Genomic DNA, 19,964 nt, shown 5'->3' with positions numbered 1-19,964 from the left:
TGGCTTGCAGCAGAACTACTCAGTGCTGCTTCTATAGTGGTTGTGGCTTAACCCCTAGCTCAGGAAAACTTCCATACTCTGCAGGTGCAGCCACTTGTTTTAAAAAAGATACTTTGGCATATTCACTGTGGTTGGGTGCTTTCTCCTTACTATTGCTATTTTCTCAACTACCCTTTCCTTAGAAACTATTTCCATGTTTCAGCAGATAACCAATTCTTGCTAAGACTGCTGTGCTGATAAAGAAACCACAGGTTGTGTTAACTGAGACCCCTGTAAAGCAGGTCTGTCACCTGCGACCTGTGGCCCTTCCTTTCAGGGTGAGAGACAATGGCTTTGGTGGGACATGAGACATGCCATGTTCCAGTGTGTCCTCAGGCTTTCCACGCAGCAGACTCCATCAGCACCACACAACCACCCACGAAAGAACCGGCAGGGGGAGACAAGAGATCTTTCAAAAAACAAATCAACCCAGTATTTTTTAAAATTCATCTATATTCTCTCATACGTGCCTGAAAAGGCAGCTATAACATCAGGAGCCTACATGCCGACATCATAACATTTTTCCTCCCTGATACACCTGCTTTACAAAATCACCCTTTAAAAAAGCCACGAAAGGTCTCCAAGGACATGTCTAAGATAACCATTTGTGAAACTGCTTGGCTGTTTTTTTCTTAGACTGCCCTTTCTGTTGATTAGTAATAGACTCTCCCCTCTACCTTCAAAATACTGAAGAATTGTCCTCCGAGACGCAAACAGTGTTCCTATTAGTAGCTTTCACAAGCCTGAAAAGAAATAGAGCGAATAGGAAATGGAGCCTGGGGTGTTCTGTCAAGCAGATCATTTAAAAGCACACAATGAATCAGCCACAGGAAAAAAAAAAAAAAAGGGACAAGGTCTCAGAAGGAATTATGTCGGTTCCTTCTTGGGCACCGCATTAAATGAAAACACACACTTGTTCAAGGACAGCAGGAGATGTGAACTACCGAGATGCTCAGTGAGATATGTACTCATGCTCCCTGGCTGCCAGTTGGAAACACAGACTCCCAGCCCAAGGCCATCAGAATCTGCATTTTAACCAGATCCCAGGTAGTTTGGGTGAGCTTTAAATCTGGAAACTCTGAACCAAAGCAGGCAGAAATCAGTTTGTTTTCTCCCAAAGGCACATCAGAATGAGAGCGCCTATGGGAGGAAGGAAGCCTATGCAGCCCACTCAGGAGGAGGACAAAGCCTATGCAGCCCGCTCAAGGTCAAAGAACACCCCCTCCCAGTTACTCTAGGCAGAGATGCTCTGTCCCTGACCTTCCAGGTGGGCCCTGTGTGAGTGCCAGCACCTGGAGGGGAAGACCTGAATCTGATTTGGAAGCGTGTTTTCCTCAGAAAGGAGCTTAAGTGGGACTTCCCAGATTTATCACATGCCCTCAGATCTGGGCCTCTCATTCTTACATTCCTATTAATATCAATGTGATATATAAACTCCTGCAGCAGTGGGAAAGGCCTGATGGCCCATGCCAGGATGCAGCACATCAGTGGTCCCAGTGGAGAAAGATGTGCCAGCCTGGGCTCCCCGATCCAGACTTTCTGGGGTTAGCTTGAAAACTACAGCAAGATACATGGAAGGTCCCAAGTGAGTCCAGAGAGCTGGTTCTGGTGACCCTGGTACCTGGTGTCACTGGAACCAGCCTGGTATCAGCCTCATGACTTTGACTGAAGTGCTGTCCTGCATTCTGGGAGAGGTCGAAGATCAACCCTGTAACAATCTGCTATGCACATCGCCTGTAAGGTTAGCCAGCCAGAGCTTTGCCAATTAATTTAGAAATAACCAGAACTAAATATGAAAGAAGCAGGAGAGTTCTCACTGCATTGCAAAGGGATCGGTGGCATCCCTGCAGCACCAGGACACAGGTCCAATCCCTAGCCCAGCAAAGTGAGTTAAAGGATCCAGCATTGTGGCAGCTACAGCTTAGGTCGCAACTCCATCTGGGGTCTGATCCCTGGCCCAGAACTCTATATGCCATGAGGGGGCCGAAAAAAAAAGCAGTAATTTGCCCACCTGAAAAATACTAAAATATCTTTGACATGAAAAGGACCCCATATGTCTCATTTCTGTGTTTATGCAGACAATGAGCTGCTATCAATAATGAGCTATTTCCGGAGTTCCCTGGTGGCCTGGTGGCTAAGGATCCAGTATTGTCACTGCTGTGGCCTGGTTTGATCCTTGGCCTGAGAAGTTATGCATGCCTTGGGCACAGCCCCCCCCAAAAAAATGTTTTTAAATAATAATGAGCTCTGTCTAATCCAAATACCTACTTACAGTTAATCAGAAGACTCAGTATCAGCCTTATTTGGGAGTATCAGTAAATCTCTTTCCCAAAAGGCAACTGAGGCAATTTAGAAGTTGGCTTTAAAAAAAAAAAAGGACAGAGGGAATCTCATAAAATCTATTGCTCTTTAAATACTTTCATATAAAGTTGAAGTTATTTAAATAATCAAGACCTATCATAGAGGATGACGTGGTCCTTTATTCTGAAAGGTAATTGGTCCTCTTATTCTGAAATAAGAAAGATCTTATTTCCTTTCACCTCAATAACCTCTTTTGGTCACTGGGTCTCAGACACTTGTGCAGGCAGCTTCCACTAGCCTGCTTTTTTAAGAAGCTGGAAACATGAGGCTTGTTTACCTTACCAAATCAAAGCCAAAAATTCGTCACCTCTTTCCCATTTGGACTCTGAAATTCGGGCTGGCCATATTTCTGTAGAAACACAAGACTGAGCCTCACTGAGGTCCTGCCACTTACTATTTGCCTGGCTAAAAACCCTCTGGCCTTGAGAAACCCCTCCCTCCTGAAAATATGATCAGCAATAGCCTCTCTTAAAATAAAGCAGTGTCCGCTGATAGCTTCAGCATCTTAGCTGAAATCAATTTGTTTTCATATCTGCTTCTAAAATATTATATGGTAGTTGAATGGCTAAAAAAATTATTTGAAAAAAATAATTTTCTGCCAGAGAGCTCAGATTTGAAGAGAGAGAATAAAGTGAAAAGAAACAAAGAAACTAGGAAGAACAAAGGCATATTTTCATCACTGAGCCCAGACTCCACTGCAAAAAAAGTGTGGCAATTTAAATTAAATTATAATTAATAGCAGCAGTTTTGTTGAAGTATCTCAAATTATCGCATTAGATGCTGAAGCTCAAGTGGTTTCCATGGCAATATTTTCTCTAAATGTCAGCTAGTATCTAATGTTTTTGCCCCTGGAATATGACAACCTGAAGCTTTTAGTGCCTTTCACTTTGGGGGGCAGGAAGGTCTGTTAGATAATCTCAATTTATTTTTGCATGCACTTAAATGTGTGTTTTATTTGCAATTGGTTTCTAAGCCTAAAGTCTACAATTTTATGTATTTTGCAATTTAGTAAATAAGAATCACTACTACCTCATCTACTATCAGGATTTTTTTTAATGCTTTCCTATTCCTTTTTTCTCCCAATCTGCTTGATGGGACAAGCAAGATATTGAGGCTAAAGAATTCAAGTCTCTTTTTAATATTCTGTTCTTAATGACTGTCTTTTAAATAAGTTTATTGTACTTAAGCACTTGCCTTGAAACTTACTCTCTCAATTTTTCACATTCTGTAAATGCAATAAAAAACTGTAATCTTACAGTAATGTTTTAAAGCACCACTAGCCCTATTTATAGTTTCACAAACGTGACTGTAATGGTGATACCCATTCTCTCTGTGCTGTTTGGGCCCAGGTGGGATTCGTATCTGGAATACTTACTGGGTTTCAGTTCTTCTACAGTGTGGGTTCAGAGTTCTGTTTATCACACTGCTGAGCTGATGCTGTCATTATGCGCAATTATCTTTGTCAGATACAGCATCTTCCGTGCTTACTTGTGAAGCCAGACAAGTGCAGTCGGAAGCCTTTGGATGTCTTTAGCCTCCCCAGACAGCCCACCAACCACAGAGAAAACAACTGGGCTAAATGAGCTGGTCCCTTAAGACCATGCCATGATGCACGTTTGATAGAGCCAGTGTAGACCTGTGCCTCCTCATCCAAAACAATTCAACTGAGTGCTTTGTAAGTGGTTTCTAGAACCCAATTTCCTGGATTCAGACACTGGCTCCACTATATCCTGGTCATGGGACCTCGGACAAGTGTTTAGCCTCCAAAATAGGATGAATAGGCTAATCCCACAAGGGTCACAAGAAGATGAGATGAGCTAATCGATGAAAAGGACTTAAAACAGTGCCTGATGTGTAGGAAGCACTATTACTGTTATTTCCTAAACAACTTGCTCTCGAAATTTGAATTTCATGCGAATTTACTTTTTGTGCTCCACGGTAGAAGGCAAACATTTCTAAGTGGATTCCACCACAAGGAAGCATGTGCTTTTCTGGGCCCCAGAGAGTTTTATATGTGAGGGAAGTGTAGTCAAAGAGATGAGTGATTTCATGTAGTCCTAAACTTCAGAGCTTTACTCTTCGTCTGTCACCTGTAAACAACCTACATGATGATTGGAGACCTTTGTTGTGCAATGTCCCTCACCCGGTGGTAGGTAAGAGGTGGGTTCAGAACTGGCTTCCCAAAGAGAGCCACACCCTTGCCCTGCCAGCACACGGACAAAAGAGGTGGGGATTAGACTCTCTTTGCCTTTCCTAATGAATCCTTCCTAGAACAGAGCCAAAGGGCAGGCAAAAGCCTTTAGACATAGGATAAAACATTCATGGTTTCTATTCTTTGTGGTGAGAAGGTACATTTTTAGTCACCTAGTCCTAATTTCTCACCATTTTACTGTATCTGTGTGATTATGTGAAACAGCGTCCCCTGGGCCTGTTCTTACACGGTGGGTGTTCTTCCTTTTTTTCAACCTGAAGTTGGAGGAAGGGGAAAAGGCAGGTGCACCAGTATTGTACTCTCAACATGCTTCCCACTTGGAAGATGGAGACAGTGAAAGGCAAGACTCTCTGTGTGTGGAAGTGTGAATGTGATCATGTCCCAGCGTGTTTGGGGACCTGGGATGCATGTGCCTTCTTCATGGGCTCTGCAGCATCGGCCAGGCCAGTTAAGAAGCATGTTCATAGAAGAATCCACTGTCATCAGTTCCTGCAGTGATATGTCTCCCTATCCCATACTGGGGGTAGTCTGATCCCTGGGGCTGCAAAGGAAACATGGTCTGTCAATATAGTAGAGATGATCAGACAAACACAGATGTATGCAAGAGAAATAAGCAGAAACACTTACACCTCCATGAGACACTAAATCAGAGCTGGGATAGTGCCACGCTTTGGTGTTATCATGTAGTGTGTCAACTAAAAAGGAAAAAAAAATGCACAACCAAAAAGTTGAGAATTGGAATTCCTGCTGTGGCACAGTGGGTTTAGAATCTGACGGAGCATTTTGGGTTGCTGTTAGAGGTGCAGGTTCAATCCCCAGTCTTGGCTGCAGCCGGGATTCAATCCCTGGCCTGGGAACTTCCATATGCTACAGATGAGGCCATAAAGTTAAAAAAAATGATATTTATGTTTGATTTGTCAAACATACTGAGGACTTAAGCCCTGGAGACAGCCTCTCAGATAGGTCTGAGGGACTATTCTGAAGAGGTTGGGAAGGAGCCGGGATACATGGGAGTTTTTGCAACAAAAACTTGGTAGTTGGATCATTAAAAGATTATTGTCAATTCAAGAAAACCAAACATCTCCAGTTAATGAATTTAGCAATGTTCTATGTATGCGAAGAAATCCTTCCTTTGGGGGGACTTCCTGTTGTGGCTCAGTGGTAACAAATCCGACTAGTCCATGAGGATGTGGGTTCAATCCCTGGTCTCACTCAGTGGGTTAAGGAGCCAGTGTTGCCATGAGCTTGTGATGTAGGTCACAGATGCAGCTTGGATCCTATGTTGCTGTGGCTCTGGGAAAGGCCAGCAGCTGCAGCTCCAATTCTACCCCTAGCCTGGGAACTTCCATATGCCACCGGTGCAGCCTTAAAAAGGAAAAAAAGAAAAAATAAACAAATACTTCCTTTGCCATGCACCTTAGTTGTCTGGGGCCAGTATCCTGCTTTTTCCATCTTGAATCCCCTCAGGATGCACTCTGGGGGTGGGGGTGGCTGATGGCTTGATGGCCGCAACTTCCTTTGGCAGGTGACATTCTTTGTCCACAGTGTCATTTGCGGATCCAGAAAAAAAGTGTACTGAATGTCATCTTTGCCTGTTCAATACAAGTCTGGTCCTAAGATCTTTTAATGATCCAACTACCAAGTTTTTGTTGCAAAAACTCCCATGTATCTAAAGTCTGTGTTGGATCTACTCATGACATTTCCCAAAATATAGATTCCTTGATACTCCAGCCCCACTAAACTGGTTCTGCTCTCCCAGCAAACTGGAAGGCAGGAGCAGAAAGGTCAGCAGCAGAATGGAGCATGTGTCATGGGTGAGGTTTGTGGTTTAGCCTCATCGGTGTCTCTTGGTCTCCCTGTTTCTCTATGTGCATTTCCAGGAGGATGTTGTTACCCAAGGGGGGAAGGACGGTTACAATGAAATCATTTGAAATCTATATATAAAAATAGCAGATGACTCTGCATGCCAGAACAAAATGGATTTGCCTCTAGGGAAGAAGCATTCACATTCATTAGGACAGCCAGGCTCAAGTTACAAACAAAGCCATGAAAATAGGGATGTTGGAGTTTCCCTCGTGGCTCACTGCTTAACGAATCCTACTAGTATGCATGAGGACTCGGTTCCATCCCTGGCCATGCTCAGTGGGTTAAGGAACTGGCATTACTGTGAGCTGTGGTGTAGGTCACAGACGCAGCTCAGATCCCATGGTGCTGTGGCTGTGGTGTAGGCCAGCCGCTACAGCTCCAATTTGGCCCCTAGCCTGAAAACCTCCATATGCCGCAGGTGTGGCCCTAATTAGACAAAAAGACAAAAAAAAAAAAAAGAAAGAAAATAGGGATTTTCATGCAAACACAGAACCCTGCCCTTGAATTTTAGGAGGACTTCACTTGAACCTAGGGATTTTCCACTGATTATTTTCTGATAATAACCAAACTAGTGGATACAGGAATCATTAGCAGCTGTTCTATATTCAATATGTTCCTTTTATTTGTGGGGAAGAGTAAGAATGTGGCCTTGCTTTAAGGATGGAATTGAGTTTGGCAACTCACTTTCAACATTATGCCTGCGTGGAAAACTTCATTATTAGAAGAGGTTACACAAACATTTACACATCTCTTCATGGACTGATTTTAATTATACCAGTCAGTGAGCATCCAATTGGCTCTGCTACTTGTCTGTACTTTTTGTCATTGGGACTGAAAAAATAATTAAATTGGCCCCTGCCTTTTTAAGAGGATGAATACCACATAAGGAGAGAGAAGAATTAAGATGATAGCCATTGGAAAGAGGGGAAACGCTTCATCTGAGGTGGGAGAGAATGGTTTCAAAAAAGAGATAAGATTTAATGAACAAAGAGAAGCAAGGCAAACCAGATATCCTGACATAGAAGGTCATGTGGATGAGCAAAAGCACATCCACCTGAAGCATCAGGAATCCATGTGCCTAGAATGTTGCGTTGGAAAAGTGGCTCCATGAGGGAACAGGCAGGAGAGAAATTCAGCTCAAGGGAGGCCTTCCTCTCCATACCAAAGGGTTCAGATTTTATTTTTTTATTTTATTTCATTTATTTATTTATTTTGTCTTTTTAGGGCCACACCCATGGCATATGGAGGTTCCCAGGCCAGGGGTCAAATCGAAGCTGTAGCCACTGGCCTACACCACAGCCACAGCAAAGCCAGATGCAAGCCCCATCTGTGACCTACAATGCAGTCATGGCAATGCTGGATCCTTAACCCACTGAGAGAGGACAGGGATCGAACCTGTGTCCTCATGAATACTAGTCAGATTCGTTTCCACTGAGCCACAACGGAAACTCCCAAAAAGGCAATCCTGAGGGGTTTTTGTTCTTTTCTAGCTCTTCTCATTCTGCTTAGGTTATCTCAGGTCGCATCCATATGTATTGTTTATATCAATAATGTCAAGAGAACCAGGGAGAGGATGTCACCATCTCAGAGCATCTATGTTTTCTGCAGTTTTGTGGACAAGAACGCAAAGCTCTTTGGAGCAGGAACTGTGCTGTGTTCCACCATTCACATTACCTGAAGCAGAAGAGCACATGGTTTTGTAGAATCATGAGCATCACACAATAGAATAATGGCAAAACTTCCACTGTAATTTTTTGTTACTAAATATATTTTGAAGGTTTATATTATTTAAGGGTCAAGAGATTTCCATGTTTACCAAAAGGAGACAAGAAATATAACCCACTCACTAACTATCCAAATGTCTGGTAGACAACCTCCATCCAGGAGTCCTATGAGCACCTCAAGCTCAATGTTTGCAAACAAAACAAGTCTCCCCCTAACTGCTAGGCTTTTCCTCCCAGAGGCCCCACCTCAGCTAAACTGTCTGAAAGCTGGGATTTCCTCAGCAGCTCACCTGTCCCTGTCTTCCTAGCTCTTGAAAGGCGGAATAGAGAAGATTCTTGACTTTGACATTAACCCTACCTGGGTGTTGATCCCAGCCAGGCCACTTGCAAGCTACCAAGATTTTGACTTTTTAGAGGGACTTGGACTAAATTGTGTCCAGAGAAGAATGATTATAATGTCAAAAGACCCAGAAATTGGAGTGTCTGTTGTGGTTCAGCAGGTTAGGAATCCAATCCAGTGTCCATGAGAATGCAAGTGGGTTAAGGATTCAGTGTTGCCGCATGCTGTGGCATAGGTTGCTGCTCCAACCAATTCAGTCCCTAGCCTGGGAATGTCCATATGCTGCAGGTATGGCTTTATAAAAAGAAAAAGACCCAGAAACTGCTCAAGATGAACAGTGAAGGTGTAAGCTCTTCTTGAAAAGCAGCTCTCAGTCTTTGAAGGGTGGTTGACCTCAGGGAATTATATGCATTAATATAATTTATGCATTAATGTCTTTATGTTATTAAAGACACATAATCTTATCGTGTCCTGCGATTGTGTGAGTTACAACATGGAAGCTGTAATGCAGTTTCAGGAAATTTACTATAAATACATAGGGTTATAATGAAAACCCCATCCATGCTTTACATTAGCATTTTAACTGTATAAACCAAACTCTTCAATGAGACATGGAAAGTTCTTGTTAATAGCAGTTTTCATCTTTTTATTGCTTACTATATGTCCCCAACACTTAAAATGGTGCCTGACAAAGAGTAGGAATTCTGCAAAGATTTGTTAAAATAGGGACAGAAATAGAAAATTTCTTAGGCAGTTCATATTCTTCTCCACACTTTTATGAAATATTATCCCCTTATAATTTCCTGACGTCTCCAGTGTTTTACTAGAGCCATGTAAAATATTCATTTAAAGAAACAATTATTTTTTTAAATGAAAACTCTAATCTAAAAAGATACAGCTACCCCAAGGTTCATAGCATCATTATTTACAACTGCCAAGACATGGAAGCAACCCTCGTGTCCACCAACAGATGAATAGATAAACATGTGGTCTTTATGTTTAGAGATACATATACACACACACAATGAAATACTACTCAACCATTAAAAAGGGTGAAATTTTGCCATTTACAACAACATGAAAAAACTTAAGGGCATTAAGTCTAAGTGAAATAAGTCAGAAAAAGACAAATACTGTATGATACTACTTGTATGTGGAATCCAAAAATTGTAATGAACTAGTGAATGTAGCAAAAAAGAAATAGACTCACAGATATAGAGAACAAATTAGTGGTTACCCATGAGGAGAGGGAAGGCAGAAGGGCAGTATAGGGATAGGGGATTAGAGGATTCACACTACTATGTATAAAATAAGCTACAAGGATATATTGTACAATGCAGGGAATTTAGCCAATATTTTGTAATACCTAAAATGGAGTATAGCAGAGTTCCCATGGTGGCTCAGCAGTAATGAATTCGACTAGTATCCATAAGGATGCGAGTTGGATCCCTGGCCTTGTTCAGTGGGTTAAGGATCCAGCATTGCCATGAGCTGAGGTGTAGGTTGCAGACACAGCTCAGATCTGGTGTAACTGTCATGTAGGCCGACAGCCACAGTTCCAATTCAACCCCTAGCCTGGGAACCTCCATATGCCATGGGTGCAGCCCTAAAAAGACAAAAAAGTAAAATAAAATGGGAGTATAACCTATAAAAATTGTGAATCACTGTACTGTACACCTGTAACATATAATGTTCATCAACTATACTTCAATTTAAAAGTTTTTTAATGCTTATTAGTGCTGTAAGCTATAAAAAGCTCATTGGCAAATATATCCAATGCCATCAATTGTGAAAGGGATAAAAGTATGTGAGGGGCAGATTTCAGCCAAACTTTAGAAAAAGTGTTCTAATACATCAACTTGTCATCAGACTCAGGTCGTTCTGCGATTTTTTGGTATTCCTTCCAGATCAGTCTAGTGCTCACCTGGGCCTTGCACAAAGGAAAGCAGTGGACATTGAGGCTGCTGTGACACTCCTGGGGAAAATAGCTGTGACACTTGTGAGGATTTAAATGAAATGGAGGTCTCATTTGGGAAAACAGGCAGTGTTGAACAGCTGTATGAAAAAATAGGTATCAAGTTATTTGGAATAAATGATATACGTGACTTTTCATTTCTTCCTTTACAGCCAGTGCTGATTTTCCATATAATCCAGGACAAGGCCAGGCTATAAGAAATGGAGTCAACAGGAACTCGGCCATCATTGGAGGTAGGTGACAGACAGGACAGACTTTCAGGTGGCCTCTCACCTGTGGAAAGTGGTCATTTCCAATAAAACCATAATCTAAGTGGGAAAGAGTTATCTAAATTTTACTTTGTTCATTTTGCTCTTTAAATATGATTGAGGGCTGAGAAGTACAGATGTGGCAACATTGTGGTAAATGTAACCTGACTACTTTTTAATGTTGACTTGAGGGGGAAAAAAAAAAAAGCAGCAGTAGTAAGCTGGCCAGCATCAGCATCCACAAGTAGGCAGTCATGGCAACAGCAGGATGTTTCTTATGCCTTCCAATCTTTTTCACTCTCATCCTCTTGCATCCTAGATGGTCCAGGATAGCTACCTACAAAAACAAGAAGGGCTATTCCACTCTGGTTTGGGCAATCTTAATAGAAATTATCAGAAAATTAATGTCAGAGTATCTAAAATATTCCAGTTTTTTTTTTTTCTTCTCACCATTGATACCTGCAGAATAATGGGATAGTCTCCTAGTATAGTTCCTTGTGTTTGGATCAGTATTGATAGCCCTGCTACCTATTGCCTTCTTTTCTTGCTCTGTCTTTGTTATTTCCTAAAGACAGTTCCTGCCTCTCTGAGTATGGCTAATATTATAAACGTATCAAGGATTTTAAACTCAGCCAATCAACTCATCTTGGTCAGTAGGTTTATTTTCCTCAGGAAAAAAGTAGATACGTGTGTGTGTGTGTGTAAACATATGTAACTAGAATTAGAATACATTCAGAATGTATTCTATGTGCGTGTATACACACATACACACACACGACTCTAATTAGAATACATTCAGAATAGTGCTTGAATCACATTGTCCAAAGTTCTGGTATAATCCTTATGCTCATTGTTTTTGCTTTTTTAAGATCGACTTTATTGAAGTTGATCCTATTTAAGTGTAACAGACCAGTGACTTCTGATAGACACATACGCCCACAACAACAACCATGATAAGATATAGAACATTTCCATCCACTCTGTGCTCCTTTGTATTTCATCCTCCCCTGGCCCCACTTGCTTTTGTCCCATAGATTACTTTTGCCTCTTGTAGGGTTTCATACAAGTGGAATCACATAGTAAATAACCCGTGTGCCTTCTTTCACTCAACATAATGTTTTGGCGATGTATCCATTTTGTTGTATTACCAATGGTCTGTTTTTTTTATTGCCAAGTTGTAGTCCATGGTATGAATGTATTATAATTTGTTTTATCTAACTACCTGTTGACAGATGTTTGGTTTGTTTCCGGATTTGGGCTCTTTTGCATAAAACTGCTATGAATATTCTTGTCCAAGTCTTGTGTGAACAAAAGTTTTTATTTCTCCTTGGTAATTCCTAGGAGTGCAATGGCTGGATTATAGACATTAGATACTTAACTGCATAAGGTGTTGTCATGCAGCTTTCCCAAATGGTTGCACCATTTTACATTCCCATAATCAGTATCCGAGAATCAGGTTGCTAGACAGTCTCACCAAACACTTGGTATTGTCATTCCTCATAATTCTGGCCATCTAGTAGATGAGTAGTGGTGACTCAATGTGGTTTTAATGTGCAGTTATCTGATGGCTGGCAATGTTGAGCATCTTTTCACATGCTTACTGCTATTTGCAAATCTTTTGTGAAGTGTCTGTCTAAATCATTCCTGTCTCTTAATTGGATTGTTGACCTCTTGTTATTGGCTTTTAAGGGTTCTTCTTGCATTCTGAATATAAGTCCTTCGTTACACATACGTATAGTGAATACTTTCTGCCAATTCGTGACTTCCTTTTCATTTTCTTAGTGATTATTTTTTGAAAAGTAGATTTTAAATTTAAGTATAATTTTCCTAACATTTTTGTGATTATTTTTAAATCCTATCTAAAAACTCTGCCTACCCCAAGATCGTAAAGATTTTCTCCTGTTTTCTCCTAGAAGTTTTATAGGTTTGGTTTTAATTATTCAGTCTAAAATCACTTCAAGTTAATGCCTGTATATAGTATGAGATAAAACTCAAAGTCATTATTTTCCAAGTGAATATCTAGTGATTCTGTGACCACCTGTTGAAGACTATGTTTTTTCCTAATTTAACCTCAGTTGGCGCTTTTGCCAAAAATAAATTACCATTATATGTGTATGTCTTTTTCCTGGACTCTATTCTGTTGCTGATCTATATATCTTTCTTGGCCAGTATCCTTCTTACTTTATTGTTATATCTTTATAGTAAGTCTTGAAATAAGCAGTGTAGGAGTTCCCATCATGGCACAGCGGATACGAATCCAACTAGGAACCATGGGGTTGCAGGTTCAATCCTTGACCTCACTCAGTGGGTTAAGGATCCAGTGTTGCTGTGAGCTGTGGTGTAGGTCATGGATGCAGCTCAGATCCCACATTGCTGTGGCTGTGGCGTAGGCTGGCAACTACAGCTCCAATTAGACCCCTAGCCTGGGAACCTCCATATGCCGCGGGTGCAGCCCTAAAAGGACAAAAGACAAAAAAAAGAAAAAAGAAAAAAAGAAATAAGCAGTGTAAGTTCTACAATTATTTCTCTTTTTTTCAAAATTATTTTTGACTATTCTGGGTCCTTTGTATTGCCACATAAAATTCAGAATCAGCTTATTTCTGCCCCCCCAAAAAAATTTTGTTATGATTTTCATTGGGATTTCATTAGATTTGTAAATGAACATATTAACAATATTGACACTGAAATATGGTTTAGCCATCCATTTATTTAGATCTTCTTTAGTTTCTCTCAGTAAGGTTTTATGATTTTCAGTGTACAATCTTAATAACTATGTTCAATTCTGTTATAAATGGTATTATTTTATTACTTTCATTTCCAATGTTTCTTACTAAGATATAAAGATACACATTTTGCCTTGCTAAATTTACTTTTAGTTCTAGGAACTTTTTTGTATAGTCCTTAGAGTTTCCTATATAGACAATCCCATCTTCTGAGAACAGAGTTCTTTCTTATTCCCAATCTACACTTTTTATTTTCTTTTTCTTGTTTTATTGCACTGTCTAGGACTTTCAGCATAATCATGAATAAAGATGTTAAGAACTGACACTCACATTTTTCTAGATTTTAGAGGGAATGTATTTAATCTTTCACTATTAAGCACAATATAAACTGTAGATTTCTCAAAGATGCCATTTATCAAGTTGAAATTGTCTTTCTATTAGACAGTTTCCTAAGAGGCTTTGTGATGAATGGGTGTTGAGGTTTATCACATGTTTTTTGTGCTTCTATTTAAGTGATCATATGGTTTCTCCTTTATTCGCTTAATATGATAAATTACATTATTTTTAATGTTAAATCCAATCTTACATTCCTATAATTAACCCCTCTGTCATAATAGAGTCTTCTTTTATATTGCTAGGTTCTATTTGCTAAAATTTTATAAAGGAAGAATATTTCTGCATTTATTTTTCTTAATACTGAAAGAATTGTTGGGTTTTAGTATCAGTGTCAGGATAATGCTGGCCTCATAAAATGAATTGAGTAGTATCCGTCTCAATTTTAAGGCAAATGTGTAGGATTGGTATTACTTCCTTAGGTAGAATTTGTTAATAGTGTTTTGAGGTCTTCTAAGTTCTTACCAATTTTCTGTTTAGTTGTTCTATCAGTTACTAAAAGAGTGTTGGAATCTCCAAATATAATTGTGAATTGCTCTAATTCTCCTCTCAGTTCTGTTAGTTTTTGTTGTTGTTGTCATCGACTGAAAAACCGTGTACGGCCTAAAAGTTGGGAATTATGTTTTATTTGGTGGTCAAAACAGAGGACTTAAGCTTGGACTTAAGGTAGCTCTTAGAGACTGCTCCAAAGAGACAAGAGGGGAGCCAGGATATGTAGGAGTTTTTGCAGCAAAGACCAGGTAGTTGGAACATCAAAAGATTACCATTAATTAAAGAAGACCAGATATCTAAAGTTAAGGAATTTAGTGTTTTTCTGTGTGTGGGAAGATGCAAGAGTCTGGGCGCAGTAACATCATTCCTTTGATATGCACCTCAGCTCTCTGGGGCCAGAACCCTATGCTTTCTCATCCTGAGTTTCCTCAGGGTACACTTTCCAGGAAGCAGCCCAAAGGAGGGCTGCAGTATCCTTTGTTTTCTGATATGGTTGGCAGCATCGTTGTCGTTTTGAAGAGTCGTGTTTTGCATGGGAGAGGGTAGTACTTGAGGGAATCATGGTCAAGCGGGGGCTGGAAAGTGTTGGAAGGATATATGGGATATGTTTAACCTCGAGTACTCCTCCTGTCTCCTCCAGGGGTCATTGCCGTGGTGATTTTCACCATCCTCTGCACCTTGGTCTTCCTCATTCGGTACATGTTCCGTCACAAAGGCACCTACCACACCAACGAGGCAAAGGGAGCAGAGTCAGCAGAGAGTGCCGATGCTGCCATCATGAACAACGACCCCAACTTCACAGAGACCATTGATGAGAGCAAAAAGGAATGGCTCATTTGAGGGGTGGCTCTTTGGCTATGGGACAGGGAGGGGGGAATTCCTAGGGAGGAGGGCAGGGGACAGAAGCACCCTACTTCATACTCCTGAGCACATCCTTAAAATATCAGCACAAGGTGGGGGAGGCAAGCAACAGAAAATTCCTGAGACTGATTGCCACAAAAAATACTTTTTGATATTTCTTTATAGCTGAGTTTCCCCTTCCGTATCAAAACAAAATAATACAAAAAAATGCTTTTAGAGTTTAAGCAATGGTTGAAATTTGTAGGTAATACCTGTCTATTTTGTGTGTGTTTAGAGGTGTTCTGAAAACCCAGGTAACAGGGCAAGTTTTCTACATTTTTCAGAGCCCTTAGAATGTGGATAGTTTTTCTTGAGAAAAGCTGATGCACCTACCCATGGCCTCCAGCCTTTTCTTCCTTTGACATAGAGTCAGCTGCTAATGGGCTATTGTAGTAACTAGTTCGTGTTCATATAATATTTCTTTTGGTGTTCTGTGAGTGGGAAGAGGAAAGAAAGGGACAGAGAGAACCTATGATTTGCCAGTCTATGCTAGTTCTTTGAGAGTTCCCACCCAAAAAAAAGCAGCTGTAGGAAGAGAGGGTATGACCCCTCTCATGTAATAACATGATCGACAAACTGGGAGAAGCTTTAAGAACCAGGGGAAGCAGTCTCCTATTGGGATTGTTGGCTTTATTTTTCATCAGATCCTGCGAGATAATATGGTTCCCTGTATGTAGTCTTAGACCTTTCCAATGTTTGTAACTCTCAGCTATGATACCTATGACCAGCTGTTACAAACGATTTTCTCTCTGCTTTTCCTACAACGTATTAGGCTAGACTGTATGTGTGTGTATGCACCTTGGTAGGGAAGATGTTAATATTTGTTTGCTCTGTTTCTTCTATGGTTGGTAGCAAGAGTATGGGCACCATCTCGAATGCATAAATTAGGTGGATCTTCTTATTTTTCTTTAAATCTCCAGTCATCAAGCCCCTGTGACAAAATCCTAGCAGACAGTGTCCTCTGAATGGACATACCAAAATAAAGCCAAGTTGTGATTGAGTATTATTGCTTTTACTCTGCAGTCCTGTGGAAAATCCTGCCATATTTAAACTCATCTATGCCATGTATTGTTCCATCCTAAATAGTCACACTGCTGTGATTCAGGGATCTTCTTTGGCAGATAAAGTTAACATTCAGGTGCATTGCAACCTGGTGACTGCTGCTTCTCAGAGAATGGACATGTCTAATCAACCATACCTCAGTTTAATCAGAAACCTTGACCCACTTCAGCAAATAACTGTTTAAAATAATAGACTATCTGTGTCCACAAACAGGGTAAAACTCCTGTTGGAGCATCCAAAAAATAATTTCACTTATTTATTTTAAAAAAGATTACACAAAAGTTATTTCTAGAATGACTACCATTTACAATCATTATTGTTCAGGCTCTTATGCTTAATAAGTATGTTAAAAGAATTTTAAGACTCCAACATTTCGAGGATTAAAAATCACTTTATTTCTCCTCCTGGAAGGAGGTGAGATGAGGTTAGAAGGGTACTGATGCTGTTTTTCTGATGGCATCCCTCAAAAAAATGGAAATCCTAGTTCACTTGGGTTATATATTTGAGATTCTCAGGATGCCTGACTTATTGAAGGATCTGTTTCTTGAGTGATGGAAAATCTTATCCAGAGCTACACACAGCACCAGTGCCTGACACATTCCAAAGAAGACAGTGGACCAGTTAATTCACATCCAAGTCAAGGTCACAGAACAAAAGGGAATCCTAGTGCCCTTTTACAATTGCTTACTTAAGGCACTATCATTAACATCCTTTATTTAAAAAGGTCTTGATCATTCTTCCATAAAATGCACTTGAAAAGCATTTAGTACAACAATGAGACATTTACAAAATACCTTTCGAAAACAAAGGTTATTATTTAATAACCTTATTTGACCAAGATGACTACCATAGAATTCTTTTATATATTGTCAGATCAAATAAGCACATTTTAAACATTATGTTTAAAAATATTTCTGATTTCTTGAAACCTTTTTTATAGCTATTGCTTTTGCATTTAACAAATAATACCAGGTGGAAATTTGTCATTTGTTGCATTTCCCATGCTAGCCTTGTTCTCTATACATTGATACTTTCCTTTTCTTTTCAAAATTATTAAGAAATTAAACACAAATAGGCTGGTAGTAGTCTCTTTAAATAAAAGAGTCAGAACAAAAACAAAAACATTTCTTTAAATAGAGATGGTTTTAAAGTTTCAGGAAAAACTGATGGTTGATTTCAGGTTGTTTATGCAAAAAACGCCCTCTGTGGATAAAGCATGCATCTCTGTTTTGAGTTGCTAGGATGGGGGACTTTGAATTCAGAATCAATGCTATTCTAAGCTCTCAAGCATATTCACTTGAGCTCAATGAAGCCAGCTCAGAAGGTATGAAGTTATATTCTTGTTAAGTTCTTCTCTGGCCCATCTTAGTATATAAGACAGCATTTCCTCCTTGTGGCCTCCAACCAGCTACTCAAGAAAAAAGAGAGGGTGGGTCGGGAAAAAGAGAGACTTGTGTGGTATAAATTTTTATTGAAGAGCTTGGGACAAGAGGCTGAAAGCCTTTGTTGGAAAATTTCCTATTGCCCTGCATTTGACAAATAAGCATCCTTTACTAACAGGAGCAGGATTTCGGTGGCCCAGGAAAAAGGGCTGGCATGAGCCCAAGTAGATCTTAATGTTGTTGAACATCTGTGGACCAGCCACCAGATGCTGTTGAGAGCTGTGCACAAAGACAACCCATAGCAAATTCCAAAGGAAAAGCAAACATCTACTGGTAATAAAAATGTAGTGTCAGTGTAGCATCCAGAAGAAACGTTTATGTCCTTCTATAGCAGGACCTGTTTCTTTTCTATTCTTCAGTGTATCCTTTTTCTCCCTCTCCTTTCTCTTACATACGCATTGTAATAATCCCTTGACATCTCACACTTCTGAGAGATTTGAACCTCTTGATATTTTTTTTTCCTTTTCACTGTCCTGTCAAGCAGTTTTCAAAAAGAAAACCAATAATTATTAAATTGAATTCCAGTGAGCCAGTCTAAAATAGTTCTAAATTGCTAGTCCCAATAGAACCACCTCATCCTGAAATAGATGAGAAACAAATAGCATGTCTAACTAACCTGGGCAAAAAACCAATGGGCACCATTTTTAAAATGATGATTCGGTGAGAGAGGATCCCGAGAGTCAGCTGATAGAGCCCTGATCCTCTCTCTCTCCCTGACATGCTCTATGGTCTTGGCCAGGTAGCTGAACCTCTGTTCCTCTTTGCCTCATATGTAAGATAGAGCTGTTTTATCTACTGCTTAAGTCATTTGTGAGGTGCCATGGATTCTTAGCTGCAGATAACTTTGAAACCCAAATATAAAGGCCAAAGTCAATGGATATATTGGAAGACTTACTTTCCAACTTGTGGTTGAAAGTCATATCAAAAGGAGCCACCTGGCCATGTCCAGGAATGTAGACTTACAAGGCAAATATAAGCTTACTAGATTACAAGTACAACTACTAGATTATGAGTCAGAGAGACTGACAAGGAGGTAATCTGCCAACACTGGGAGACGCAACACAGCCAAAGGCAGAAAAGTCAGAACTCCATGTGTACAAAGCCCTAAGGTCCCACTTGGGTGTGACTTATAGTTTATATATGCCCCAGTGTGATTATAAATAAGACAACATGAAGAGCAAATGTGACTGTTTTTCTAGCCCAGTGGCTGCATCTACACTCCACACACCCCACAGGATGATGATGGAAACTTTAAATTTATTTCATAGAGGTATTTTTTTGGATACAAGTGGTACATGGACCTCAATGTCAATAAAACAGGGAAACCGTGTTGAAAAGGTGGTTACTTTCTGTGGAGCAGAGACTGGCAGAAGGTGGCAAAGATACATGGACACCTGGGTATGAATACCCAGCAGACATTTACAAGTTTATTTTCTAGGCAAAGATGTGCTTTAGGAGCAGGTCCGCTTGGATGGTCTGCACCACTTCTGAGTCTCAGTTTATTTACAGGAACTGCGGAATTCTGAGATGGCTCCTATCTTGTGGGCTGAGAAAAGGTTCTCAGTGTTACTGATCCTAAGTTTTGCTTTGTCAGGTTTTTTAAAATTTTTTCAGTGAGCATGGGGTGAACGGTGGAGGTTAGAGTTGTGAAAAGCTGGGCTAATATTCTTTCTGTAAAGTCAACCAGGATTCCATCCGGTGAACTAACACGAAATTTCACTCTCTAAAAGCAACAGCATGTAAACTAGAATGAAAGAAGGAAATTATGTATGTATGCCTACTATTCTTTGTGAATGTCTTTCATTTAACTAAAACTATATTAGAAACCAGATGGATAAATAAAAAATCCAAAATAGTTTTAATTATCTGAAAAGCGATTCTTGTGTTTTGTTCCACTCGAGTCTCTTGGAAGCTCGTTTCCACCTTCAGCAGAGAAAGGTCCAGGCACTGAAGCACACATCTCTGGGATATAATCTTTCCAAAAGCGATGGAGAGATGCTAACTCCTCAAAGGCAGGTCTTCCATGAATGCATCCACAGTGAACTTTTTCTTGCTGCACCCTCTGCCCCTCCCCCATCTTTCTTAAAGTAGCTTCATGAATATTGGCGTCATGGTTTGAATTAATTTACATACAGCTGGGTAAAATGTGGTTAGAATTATGGGATGTCCAGTATGCATTATGAGCCT

The 19,964-nt window shown here is 40.1% G+C and overlaps 1 protein-coding gene across 5 annotated transcripts in view; it reads left to right on the top strand.

Annotated features, from left to right (window-relative positions):
- Window positions 1-19,650, top strand: part of CNTNAP2 (contactin associated protein 2) — a 2,042,838-nt gene extending 2,023,188 nt beyond the window's left edge. For all 5 annotated transcript variants that reach the window (XM_084977536.1, XM_084977535.1, XM_084977534.1 and 2 more), the window contains 2 exons: window positions 10,670-10,750; window positions 15,014-19,650. In XM_084977536.1, the coding sequence (XP_084833662.1) occupies window positions 10,670-10,750; window positions 15,014-15,213 (281 nt within the window). In that variant the 3' untranslated portion in view covers window positions 15,214-19,650. The remainder of the gene's footprint in view (window positions 1-10,669; window positions 10,751-15,013) is intronic.
- Window positions 19,651-19,964: the final 314 nt, after the last annotated feature.

This window comes from Sus scrofa, chromosome 9, assembly GCF_054392235.1.
Source record: "Sus scrofa isolate SSC_HxYL_T2T_F1_AM1 chromosome 9, Sscrofa_HxYL_maternal_Yorkshire_Landrace_v2.0, whole genome shotgun sequence".
Lineage (NCBI taxonomy): Eukaryota > Metazoa > Chordata > Mammalia > Artiodactyla > Suidae > Sus > Sus scrofa.
The sequence above is the reverse complement of the archived record's forward strand: the minus strand, read 5'-3'. Positions and strand labels throughout refer to the sequence as shown.